We start from the raw sequence: 13,090 nt of genomic DNA on the forward strand, positions 1-13,090 counted from the left end.
ATACACGTGATGATAATAAATCAAATCAAATCTTTTGGTTTATAGGATGACTATATTTTGGGACTGTAGATAGATCAAAGGGGCCATATAACTTGTGCAGGAATCTGGCTGACAGCAAATCTAGGTGGTCTGATTGTTAGCAATCTGAGGAAGACTCAGAGGCTGGAATTTTGCCATCCCACCTGCTATGGATATTGAAGTAGCTGATGGACGGACCATGGAAAGGTCCACTAACCTCAGGTGGGATTTTACAGTTTCGGGATGAGCCACAAAATCTCACCCAGATTGTCTTACTGAGGGATGTGCAAGATATTTACTGGGGACAATGACAATAGAACTGGAGACTCTCATATTCCCTGAATAGTGCTCTAGGCATTAAATTATTAAGTTGTGCTTTAAATGACTCTTTTCTTTTAAGATGAAAATAAATCGAGATCAAGGATAACTGATAAATAGATCTATTATCCAGTTCTACTTGGATACAAAGTTGTTTTCTGTTGCCATGGGGAAGAGAAATAGCTTTGAGATCAGGTTACAGGCTTCCCTTTAAAGCCAGGCATATCACAGACAGAGAGAAAGTTGCAGGTTTGCCTTGTGTGGTCAGTAGCCAACTGAGATGTAGAAATAAAACAAACCAGGTCTGCACCTTGAGCAGAGAAAATGATGACTCTGTTATTCACCATACAGTACGCAGGTGGCAGCTCGCACTTATATTGAAGACTTAGTTCATGAGGAGTTAAAGGATGCTGGAAAATTTACCCAGTGGCTAGAGAAAGAAATCTACAATATAACCCTTAGTGAAAGGTATTTCTGGGCTTGGAGGTTATCTGGCTGGGAAAGTGAAAAAGGAAGCAACCGACTGGAAGCTTGGAGCTCCTGCAAACTGTTTTCTATAAAGCTGGAATTCAGTGCAGAGTGCAATGCACAGTGAATAAAAAGGAACTGTTTATAGTTTAAAGTATAAGTTGCCTTCAAGAGAAAATAGTGTTTGGTCAATAGTATTTTTCATCAGTTGACACAATAAAAGTTTGAAAATGTGAAATTTTGTCATGCTGTTCTTTCAGCAGTTAACCAGAAGCTTGAATTTCTCTTTAAAAAGTATCAATCACTACGTTTCATTTAAAGGTCAACAGTATGACAGAGAATTAAAACACTTCCCCTTTAGAAGTGTGTACTCGAAGAAGATTTTACCATGGGTGTGATACTGGAAGGATAGCAGGTTAACAACATGTTAGCAGGTGCACTCTGTACATTTACTGAGTTCAATGATGTTCACGTTTTGGATTGAAAAGACTGTAAATTCACAAATACTTCAGAGCGCCATTCGTAACACTGGATCCAGAAGGTGTAACATCTGGAATCATCCTCACCTGTGGAAAGTGCCGCAACTTGGGATCTGACTCCACAGCATTCAGTTCCTGAAAACCATTTCTTATTAACACAGTCACGATGTCTGAAAAGACAAAACTATATAAAGTAACCAGAATGGCAAAACAGGCAATCAAAAATGTTATCACTATGGGCCATAACTTCCTCCAAGTGGTATTCAGCATCTGATTGCTGCTCCATACCCACTTACTTGCACCAAATTCCTTCCGTGCCTGTCACACCCCACCTTCCGATTCAGGCTGGGTGAGATCCAGGCAGCACACTATGTCCCAGGGCCCAGCTTTGAAGTCTAACAGTGCCAGAGGGGAGGAGGACACACCCTCTTTTTACCACACTAACTGTCGTGAAGCAGTTAAGTTGTAAAGTCTAATAGAAAATGACGGGCTAGGGAAAGGGCAAGTGGATATGATTCGGGGCTGGGTCAGGTGCCGGTGAGGGTTGTGTAGAGGAGGTCGGGTTTAGAGCATGGAGGGAGAAGAGGCGTTCAGCCTGGTCAGTTTTGGGTTGGGGGGGGGGGGGGAGGTTCCATGGTGCTCAGGGATTTCAGGTCAGGCTCGCAGGTGGGGGTCCAGTGGGGAGTCAGGGGATACGGACAATCCCATGGGGGAAAGCCAGGATTGCCTAATACCCTGGGAGACGTCCTGGAGAGACCTGTGCAGGGATAGATCAAGGTGTTTAAAACAGTTACCCTGATGTTAGAAGATTTATTTCTTCTAACTTTCTCTAAGTAATTAGCATAACCCTGGTGGAACAGTCTGAAGCTCAGTTGGATCATTGTGCAGCGCGGTTCCCAGGGGCAGTTAGTGCTTCTGGATAATTGCAGTGCAAATGCTTGCCTGGAAAATTCCAAGAGGGATTCCACAGCACATTTTTGGGGTGACCCCCCCCCCCTCCAATCTACGACTGGGAAGCTACAGCCTTATGGAGGTAAATAATTGCTGCTATATCAGAAATTACAAAAAACAGAAAATGCTGAAAACAGTGTGCGGAGAAAGAGAAGATATTTAATGAACAACAAATAGTGTAAAACTACTTCTGTGAAAATGCATAAATGCTTCCAAAGGTGTTTCTACTGCTCAATATAGAGGTGTAACTACATAAACAAAGAGACTTCAGCAATCTCAAAATGTGCAAAAATTCACAGGACAGGCATAGATCTTATACTGGAAGCAGCAGTAGCACAATGTGATGCGGTGAATTTTTTTAGCTTTCCTCATTACAGAATGTCAGCTCCCACTAGATCACAACAGTCGGTGCTTCTGTAAAGGTGCAACATGTCCCTACTGATCCAGTGCATAAGAGTTATGGTAATACAAAAGCTTACAACAGTCAATAGGCTGAGACACATACAAGTGAACACAAAAGATTTTTAAAAATCTACCTGATATAACTAACAGTCCTTCAGTTGACCAACTTAATTTCAATACAGAACAGCTTTTTCACTTTAACTAACTTAGTGTTTGGCATATACAGCACCGTTCTTCCTACCTGATAATATCTGTCTCTGTATCTCCTCATGCTGCTGATGATCTTCAGTTCCCGAACAAAGGAGGCAGAGATCACTGAAGAGCCAATGTATCACAGCAGTCGTGTCAGGGTTTCTGTACACAGAGCAGAAAATCAGGGCTTCTTCCCTTACTGTCGTTTGCAAGCATGGTTTTAAACATCGGATTATAAAATTTTCACTCTCTACTAACTTTCAATAAAAGGATCTTCTACAATTTGTTTGACACCATAAATTGTATAAAACAAATCAGAGATGAAAATAAAACAGAAGAAAATGCTGGGTATAAATAACATCATGACAGTCCCTTGTTCTTCTCCATCATAGATAAAACTCTGCCAGGCCATTTCCCCAAGTTCAGGCATTTTGCTTCTCAAGGCTCCAATCCTGCCTACTGCCATTTCTGGATTACAGTATTGCCATTGGATTAAGTGAAAAAGCTGAGGTCAAGAATCAGGGATAAAGGGGGGTCTCTTTAGAACAATGTCCTAATATTGGTATCAAAAATATTACAGCAGGAACATTTTTTTTAAAAAGTACTGCAGGTGCCGGACTCTGAAACAAAAACAGAAAGTGCTGGAAAATCTCAGCAAGTCTGACAGTATCCGTGGAGAGAGAATAGAGCCAACTTTTCGAATCAAGATGACCCTTCATCACTGACAAAGGGACATCTTGACTGGAAACATTGACCCTATTCTCTCTCCACAACACTTCATTCTTTTAATAGCCCCACCTGAAAACAATCTGCGTGAGCTCACAAAACAACCAGTCACACAGCGAGGCTGCCACTCATTGAAAATGGCATACAGAATGCTATTTTTGTTTTTAAATGGACATACCTCACCACCAGCTCTTCAAGGCTCACAATGTTCTCCTTGTGCAAGTGCCAGACAATTTCCAAGGTCAGTAATTCCTGTGTCAAAGAAAAATTATACTGTTTCTATCAGTAGTAACCATCAGAAAGATTTATATGATCTGAAGAGAAACCAGAACACAGCACTGAGCATGAGAATGAAAAATGTATACCGCACCAGCTAAACCATCAACTAGAACATCAGTCAATATCAGTAGCCAAGGACTCATCATTCAAAAAAAATGAATGCTCTACAGATAATTCTACCCACTGACAAAAAGATAGGAAAATAAAGTTTTCAAAGCTTTACTCCTCAACACTAATTAACATGGACCTGGTAGTTCAGAGGCAGCAGTACATTAGATAATAAATCATAGTAGGGGAGACAGATTTAGTTCAGTCCACTCTAGGTTTTAATTGAGTACAAATTACAACAGAGAGCAGACACACATACCAAACAAAACCACTAATAAAATCTGATCAGCATAACTGCACTTCATTTCTTCATGAGCAAACCTTTGGTCGCAGAACATATTCTATAAAACTGCTACTGTAGTTAATCTTCAAGTATTTATTCCAGCGAGTATCATTAGCTTTGCAGTTTGTGTCACCACTAGCTACTTGCCAAAGGCACTCCTGATAATAATCCCATCCAAAAATAGGATTCTCAGCTGCAGAAATGTTGTCAGGCTGCAGTTCCTCCTCACTTCCTCGGTTCTTTTGAAGGCGAGAAAAGTGTGACACATAATTTTCATTCTAAAAATTGTAATGCTTAGGCATGTTGTAGAATCCCTTATCCTTAAAAGAGCATTTTGGAAATGGGAGCAGAGTACATGAATTCCTTGAAATGAAATTCACACAGCACCACAAAGAACTGGATACCTCAACCCGTGCTGGGTTGTTCTTTGTTCTTTATCATCAGTTTGTACAAGGCCGTGCTGTTTCATATTCCACTTCTTCCATTCAAACAGAAAGCTCCAGGTATTAAGAGTTTTGTAATAAAATTTTGAACTGGAGGAAATTGTGGATTTTAAACACAAAATATTCCACTAATCACACTGAACTAATATCTGTGATAAAGTCAAGAAAGTACAACTGATCACTAAACAAGCAGGTCAGCTAATGCACCAACTGGACACAGAATCAATCCTCACTCTTGCTAGTGTGCAACACCTTAATTTTTTTGAGTAATTATTGTAAGGCAAATAAAAACAATTAAAGAAATAAACTCTTTGCCCAACTGTTACAATTATGAGGTTTATAAGATTCTAGTTTTGGACTGCAGCTTTAGATTTGGGGTAAATAAAAGGGGGTCATGTGACCTGTCCTGAAATTTGCCTGGCAGTAAGCTTGGGCAGGCTGTTTGATTGTTATAGATCAAACGAAAGCTTAGAACATTTCACCGAAAAGAAGATGCAAGCTAGTCACACTTGTAAACAATGGCAACATTTTCTGTGTTTACCATGAAGAGACTGAGTCTCCCAGAGTCCTAGAAAGATGTTGTTGATAGAAGATAGGAGCAGGGGGAGGCTATTTGATGAGAGGTTGTAAACTGTAAACCATCCAATTATTTCTAAGATGAAAGGTGGTTGAGGTCATGAGTAACTAATTAGCATTTCTACTTAGCTACAAGATTTTGTGCTGTCATGGGGAAAAAGGGCAGAGAAAGCCATTTCTGAGATCGGGTTGTAGGCTTCCCTACAAATCAGCAAGTATCATAGATAGAAAGCAGTTGTGTGTGGTCAGTCGAGAGAAAAGGCTGCATGATTGTGTGAACAACCACAGCGAAATACAGGAGGAAGATGGTCTCCAGTGAAAGTTTTACATTCTACAGCTTTCAATGGATTAATGATTCATTCTGGCATGGCCAGGGATAGATGAATCTTCAGAACAAACTTTACTGCTGTTGGTGGATTTAAAGAACTCTCTGAAAACTGAGGAAAGTGCCTGGAGATGGTCATTCTGAGTTATTGCTCAGCAAAAGAGGGATACAGGAACCCACTGGAACACAGGAATAACTGAACTGTTGGCTGAAAGGCTATAATTTGGTGGGGAGTGTGAAGTGTGATAAGTATAAATGTTCTTCTTTGTAGGTTAAAGTAAGAGTTGCCTACAAAAAGAAAATAATGTTTAGTCAATTGTGTTTTCCATCATTTGTCACAGTAAGTGTTATATAAAGTAAAACATTGATGTGTCGTTCTTGCAGCTACTGTTACCTGGATGTTTGAATTTCTTTTCAAAGGTTATTCCTTTCAAGAAGTGGTAACACATCCCAGTAAATATTATACTAATGAAAATATGACATGTTTCATGAAGTATTCATTGTGAATCCTGTTGCACTAGTATGCTAATGGTTGTCAAGAATACTAAAATGGAACTTAGACTGGACTAAATACAGTTGGACAAATTTGATATTATCCACAAGAATTACATTATGTTTCTATTGCAATCTAGGAGAAATATCTCAGGTACACCTCAGACATCCAATAATTACATCTCACTGAACCTTTCTCCTTACCTTTGCTTTCCAAATCTCCTCACAGAATTGTAGTCGGCTGAGAATGTTGGAGGACAACAGTTCTTGCATACTCTGGAGTAAACAGGTAAGCATACTCTGAAATATGGATGAAGTCAGTGTTAATGAACAATAACAACCAAAGAATGAAAATTGGCACTCTTCCATTTTGTTCTGTTATAGAACCCCTAGCTTAGGTTTTTATTGAATGGATAGTATTCAGCTCCTACTATCCTAGATTATTTATCCTTCACTAAAAACAATATCTATTAACTGCTTCTTTTTCCTATCATTATGAGCATTCCTTTTTTATATGTGTCTCGATTCTAACCATTTAAAATATGCTAGAATTAATGTTCAGAATCAGTCAAAATCATTGCACAATTTACTGCTCACATCCCATTCGAGCCCTGCTCCTCTCCCCCAACAAGTATTCTGATGACTTTCTGTACTCATTAAGGCTAGAGCGATTAGTGCAGAAGAATTGAACACATTTCTATTTCAGACATCAACTTAAACACAATTACAGTTATGCTCCCTTTACTCTTATTCAATCATGCGCTATACTTCCCACCTAGTGCACCTTTATGACATTATCATTTCTCACATCAGGCATCCTATGTCCTCCTGAGTAAGATTGCCAAATGCTGTCCAATCAGGGCATTTTCGTGGTGAGAAAGAACTGCAAATTGGTGACTTCTTAAATTTGCTTCACGTTATTTTTTTAAACTTTTACCCAGTCAGTCAGATTCACACCTGAGACCCTGGACTTGAAAAGAACATGCTAATCCATTGTAACATTTGTGACGATACTGCGCTTTTAAGAAATGTATTTGTGTCACGTTTCTGGTGCAGGACCTTTTTTATTATTGGTGTTGTTTTGGTGGATCTGGCAGCCCGTATTGTTACTGCAGCAACATAATGGATCTTAATTGCTAAAATGATTGTTTTAATCTGGGATAATGCAGGGCTGTTAATTTCTGTGCTTTCCCTGGGAATTTTCCAGAGTGGGGCTTGATTCGGATTTTGGCAGGAAAAGTCACGTGATTGGGTGGGGCCAGGCTCACAGAGAGAAACCCAGTTCAGTTGCTGCTTGGGAGCTGTGAGAAGTAACTCTTTCTCTCTTTGAAATTTGGAGTCTGGGATCTGCCAGAAACTAGGTCTCTTTCTCTGAAGATCTGTTGCTTGAAAGTAGATCTTTCTCTGGAAACTGCTCTATGGGAATCAGAGGCATGGCCTTTCTGTAACTGTCCAGAGGGGTTAAAAGGCTGGAAATCTAGTATCCACGCGACCATATCTGTTTTGGGTGGCTAATTGGTTCTGAAGTAAGATTTAGGACGATGGGGATTTTGCTTAAATTGAAACTATAGTGATAGTTAGCTGTTAAGAATTATACTTTGTTACGTTTAAGTATTTTAAAAGTTATGCTAATTCTTTTTGTTACATTCTAAGTGTGTTCTTAAATAAAATTGGTTTTAATAAAAACTATCTAATGAGTCAATAGAATCACACCTGGAGCAAAACACCTTACACTCCCTTAATGCCAAAATTAAATGTAAAAGTTAGGATCTAGGCTAACTTCATAATATACTCCAATATATGTTGGACTTTCAGATCTGGCCCTTAACACATTCAACCCATCAAGCTCCAAATAATGTTCACCAGACTGAGGACAGTCAATGATCTGAGAGTCTAGGCATTGGGAAGGTACCCAAGCTAACCTTCATCAAAACAACGGCAAGGATCTAAAGATTCCTCCTTTCTTACTACTCTCTACAGAATCGTGAACAATTTCAAATCATTCCTACAGTATCTTGTCCCACAGACATTGTGATAAATCAATGGCAACTACAGATTATTCAGAATATTTCTTCCCCCATCTTGCTTTACATCTACTGCCACAATTTACATACTTAAAAACGTCTGATCAAAAGCAGTTCACCTACACGTTGAACTGAGTCCAATACAACAGCACGTCTAGACACAATCCCAAGTTGCATAATTTGTTGGACTTTCTCCATGGATGCTCTTGCAGACAAAAGGCCAACAGGGAGGTCCATCTGCAAAGCCTGCTCTTGTAGAACGGAGGCTGAGAAAGGTACATGTTGGTTAGTAAGTACATTAGAAAAATTGATCACCAAATTAAAAATTAATTCCTGGAACATGTGCATTACAGGCAAGGCCAGCATTTATTGTCCATTCATAACTACCCTTGAAACAGTGGTGGTAAACTACCTTCTCAAATACAACTGAGGGCTGTCTAGGCCAATCAGGAGGGCAGTTATGAGTCAACTGCTTTGCTGTGGGTCCAGGGTCACATTAAGGGCAGACCACATAAGGAATAAAGATTCCCTTCCCTAAAGGGCATTAGTGAAGCATAAGATTTTTCAATAATCTGACAGTTCAATTGTCATCATTAATTATGATGTGGAGATGCTGGCATTGGACTGGGGTAAACACAGTAAGAAGTCTCACAACACCAGGTTAAAATCCAACAGGTTTACTTGGTAGCAAAAGCCACCAGCTTTCGGAGCGCTGCTCCTTCATCAGGGCACCAGCTTTAATTACACTAGCTTTTTAAATTCCGAATTTATGTACTTCATTGAATTGAAATTTCTCAGCTGCTATGTTGGGATTTGAATTCTTCTCTGGACCATTAATCCAGGCTTCTCAGTTACTAGCATGGTAATGTAAGCACCAGCAGTGACTTACAGTAGACAATCAATGCTATCATCAACATTACCTAAGAGTTACACTTAACAGGTTAAACCTGGCTCAATGTCTAAAGCTCAGTGACAGGATGTAGCAATGAATGTAGGTTCAAATCCCACTACATTCGGTACCTGATCTTAGTTGCGACTAGCTGACAGGAGTTAAGTCATTTTTGCAGTTGTAGCAATGTCAAGTATACCAAATAATATCATAAAATGTAAAACAGAATGCATTTTTCTGACACCAGAATATAAATGGACTAAATCTTTCATTTTAAGCCTCCTGGTTTTAAATAGGGGTTTTATTTATCATTTCACCAGTGTTGTTTTCTTAGTGCGATTTTTTACCATATCTTAAATGTAGCCAAATTAACATGAGCAGCAGGTGAGTGATGCTCATCCTGATCACTACATCCTGAGCAGAGAGAGCTGGGTTTAAATTTAGGTTTGGATAGCATTCTCATTTGGGTATCTTCCCAACAGCCTAATATTGATCTAAGCAGGGCTGTTGGATGCTCTGTTACACAATGATGCCTCAGCACTTCCTACTGCAAGGGTTCACAGTTTAACTGCAGTGGGGTCTATCAGGCTAACAATGGTAATATGGTTTAGAATTAATATCTCATGATTTAGTGTCATTTTACTCATAGTACGTGTTTCTTTCTTGTGCAGTAAGTGCATTCTGACGACCTCAGCAATATTTGCCTGCATTGCATACATTTACAGGTCAGTAAACTTCATGAAAAGCTCCAGATTGACATAACTGCAGCAAATAAAAGGATGCATTCACATGCATTTAGTCAGTTCTTGCCAACAATGGCTGTCTTTTTAACCCATGTAATTGCTGCCTGAAAACAGTCGCAGAAAAAGTATTGATTAAAATTATTGTGCAATTATGTAATAAACTTACCTATAAAAGGACCTTCACCAGGAGTATTGGCATCATGATCCTCAGGGTTTACTTTACCAGGATGAGATAAACATCTATTCATTGACCCATTTACCTATAAAGTGAACAATTTGTATTATTGCTGACTGAAATTTCTGTTCTTTTAACAGACAATGCACCTTCCCATGTGCAGTTTATTTATTGGTGTCACAAGTAGGCTTACATTAACACTGCAATGAAGTTACTGTGAAAATCCCCTAGTCGCCACACTCCAGCGCCTGTTCAGGTACACTGAGGGAGAATGGCCAATGCACTTAACCAGCACGTCTTTTGGACTGTGGGAGGAAATCAGAGCACCCGGAGGAAACCCATGCAAATACAGGGAGAACGCGCAACTCCGCACTGATTGTGAGCCAAGCCAGGAATTGAACCTGGGTCCCTGGCATTAGCATTGTGAGGCAGCAGTGCTAACCACTGTGCCACCATGCCACCCTGAATGAACATTGCTCACTTTCCTGTACTGAGCAGTTATGTTAAATCTTGCCGTGAACATTACCTCAAGGAGTAGGTCACCCAGGTTCTGATGATGTCTCATAAACTGAATCACAGTATCTTTCAGTTGAAACTCTGAACAGCATCTCCGTCTGTGCCTGCGGGGTCTTGTACCTGAAGAAATTTTTAAAAATTGTGGCCTCTCTTAATTGCTATACATCAACAAATGAAAGAGGAATTTCCAAGACCATCAAAACAAAACTGAGCAAGACAAGACTACACAATGGTCATTTTTCCTCAATTCCCTTTATTCTCCATCAAACCCATGCTAATTGGCTATTTTTTGAGTCCATTCCTTCATTCTTATTATTGAAAAATAAAGCAATTCTCTCACTAAATTAACATTTCAAATAAAATGTTAAGGTTAAAATTTCAAATAAAATTTTAAAAAAGAAAACAATCAAATATTTCTAATTCGTCAAATTGCTGTTCCTAAAAAACACACTTACAAGCGTAATAAGGCAATAGCCTGGGATACACTGCCTGAGAGTGAGGTTCTGTCAAGACATTGAAAAGGGAATTAGACAGTCATCTGAAGAGGAAGAATGTTAGGGTCACGGGGAGAATGACACTAAGTGAAATGCTCATTCAGAGAACTGTGCAAACATGATGGGCCAAAGGATCTCCTTCTGCACTGTAACAATTCTGTGACATTGTACTGTGCAGCCTGATCACAGTTGCTTCTCTTCAATGCTAGAGACTCAGCTTGCCCTGTCTTTCCTTAGAACTCAATCCTTTGAGGTCCTCTTCCACATTGTTTCCATATTTTTTGTTCAAGTTTCTACTATTTTTAGTGACCAAAACCAAACACAATATTCAAAATTCAATCTGACCTAAGTATTTGTATTTTTGGCAAGACATCTTCCAATTGGGGGAAGGATCAGTAAATTTGCCAATGACACAAAGATTGGCTAGGTGATTAACAGTGAGGTTGAGTGTTTTGGGTTACAGGAAGTTAATAAATTAGATGGTCAAATGGGTGGATAAGTGGCAGATAGAATTTAACCCTGAAAAGTGTGAGGTGATGCACTTCAGAAAGAGTACTTTGACAAGGAGGTATACTATGAAAGTTCTGCACTGGGAAGTTACGAAAAACAAAGGGACTTTGGCATTTGTCCAAAGATCTCTGAAGTTGAAAAGGCAGGTTAAGAGGGTGGTGAAAAAGGCATATGGCACACTTGCCTTTATCAATTGGGGTATAGATTACAAAAGCAGAGAGGTCATGATGGAGTTGTATAGAGCCTTGGTGAGGCCACAGCTGGAGGACTGCGTACAATTCTAATTCCCACATTATAAGAAGGAACTGGAACGCACTGGAGGGGGTGCAGAGGAGATTTACCAGGATGTTGCCTGGGATGGAACATGTAAATTATGAACAGAGGTTGGATAGGCTTGGCTTGTTTTTGTTGGAGCAGAGAAGACTGAGGGGCGATCTGATTAAGCTATTCAAGATTATGAGGGCCATGGACAGGGTGGATAGAAAGCAGCTGTTACCCTTAGTTGGAGGGTCAATTATGAGGGGACACAAGTTAAAAGTGAGGGGTGGGAGGTTTAGGGGGGATTTGAGGAAAAACCTTTTTTACTCAGAGGGTGGGGATGGTCTTGAATGCACTGCCTGGGAGGGTGGTGGAAGCGAGATACCTCGCATCCTTTAAAAAGTACCTTGATGACTACTTGGCACACCATAACATTCAAAGCTGTGGGCCATGTGCTGGCAAGTGGGATTAGATGCGCAGGTCAGGGCATTTTATGCGTCGGTGCAGACTCGATGGGCCGAAGAGCCTCTTCTGCTCTGTAGTATTGTGATTCTGTGAACACGTATGCAATTAATCAAATGCAATTAAACTCTCTGCTTTAATTATCTTTACCCCCAAATTATTACATTTAAAAGCTTGAAATCTTTCAAATCGTATCGCACCCAAATCCCTTTCTACTTCATTTTTACCAATTCCATCACTATCCATACTATGCTTGCAACATCAGTTCTTTTCCAATCTGTGGCACCTCGCATTTCTTTGGACTGAATTACATCCACCACTGATTTAATCAATTGTAGACTTTTATCTTCTTTTTAATAGGTTTAGAGTTTGTTCTGTATGTTTACAAATACTTAATGTCATTTCATTTATCAGTTGAAATAAATTTGACTAAATAATGATTTGAAATAAAGTGAGATATCCTCTTTGCTTTCCCAAACAAATTTCACCAAGCAATGTTCAGTGATGATAATGTCCATCTAATGTAGACCCAAGCTTGAAATTAAAGAACCATATTAATTGTAAATTCAATATAAACTCACCCAGCAACTGTGAGAGTGTCTTCCTCTGCGTCATATCAGGGGAACAGGATAGATAATCTGAGGCAACACTGGACATTCTGTATTTTCCAGAAAAAGCACTGTCACAGTGTAAGTAAATATGTAAAATCTAATCAAACATCATTTTATGTGAACAGTTTTCTTTCACAGTATTCCTTGCATCCATCCTTCCCTACAGCGCAATAACATTGACCTTTCCCTGTACTGTATCTGCATTAAATTCCAATTTATATATCTCTGCTTCAACTATTAATAGTTTTAACTCTGGTGCAGGTGTAAGAAAGCTAATAACGTCTAGTTCCAATTAATTCAGATGTATCTGTTCCATTGCTATAACTGGTAAATTGCTAATCCCAACTC

General features: G+C 39.4%; 1 protein-coding gene across 1 annotated transcript in view; it reads right to left on the bottom strand.

Annotated features, from left to right (window-relative positions):
* The window catches only part of fanca (FA complementation group A), a 101,947-nt gene extending 89,159 nt beyond the window's left edge, over nucleotides 1-12,788 (bottom strand). Inside the window, exons 1-8 of the mRNA XM_080186869.1 lie at nucleotides 12,713-12,788; nucleotides 10,418-10,527; nucleotides 9,883-9,976; nucleotides 8,208-8,350; nucleotides 6,265-6,360; nucleotides 3,733-3,806; nucleotides 2,878-2,990; nucleotides 1,371-1,453 (exon numbers count right to left, since the gene is read on the bottom strand). Coding sequence (XP_080042995.1) covers nucleotides 1,371-1,453; nucleotides 2,878-2,990; nucleotides 3,733-3,806; nucleotides 6,265-6,360; nucleotides 8,208-8,350; nucleotides 9,883-9,976; nucleotides 10,418-10,527; nucleotides 12,713-12,788 — 789 coding nt within the window. The remainder of the gene's footprint in view (nucleotides 1-1,370; nucleotides 1,454-2,877; nucleotides 2,991-3,732; nucleotides 3,807-6,264; nucleotides 6,361-8,207; nucleotides 8,351-9,882; nucleotides 9,977-10,417; nucleotides 10,528-12,712) is intronic.
* Nucleotides 12,789-13,090: the final 302 nt, after the last annotated feature.

This window comes from Carcharhinus amblyrhynchos, chromosome 4, assembly GCF_965287045.1.
Source record: "Carcharhinus amblyrhynchos chromosome 4, sCarAmb.v2.hapA, whole genome shotgun sequence".
Classification (NCBI taxonomy): domain Eukaryota; kingdom Metazoa; phylum Chordata; class Chondrichthyes; order Carcharhiniformes; family Carcharhinidae; genus Carcharhinus; species Carcharhinus amblyrhynchos.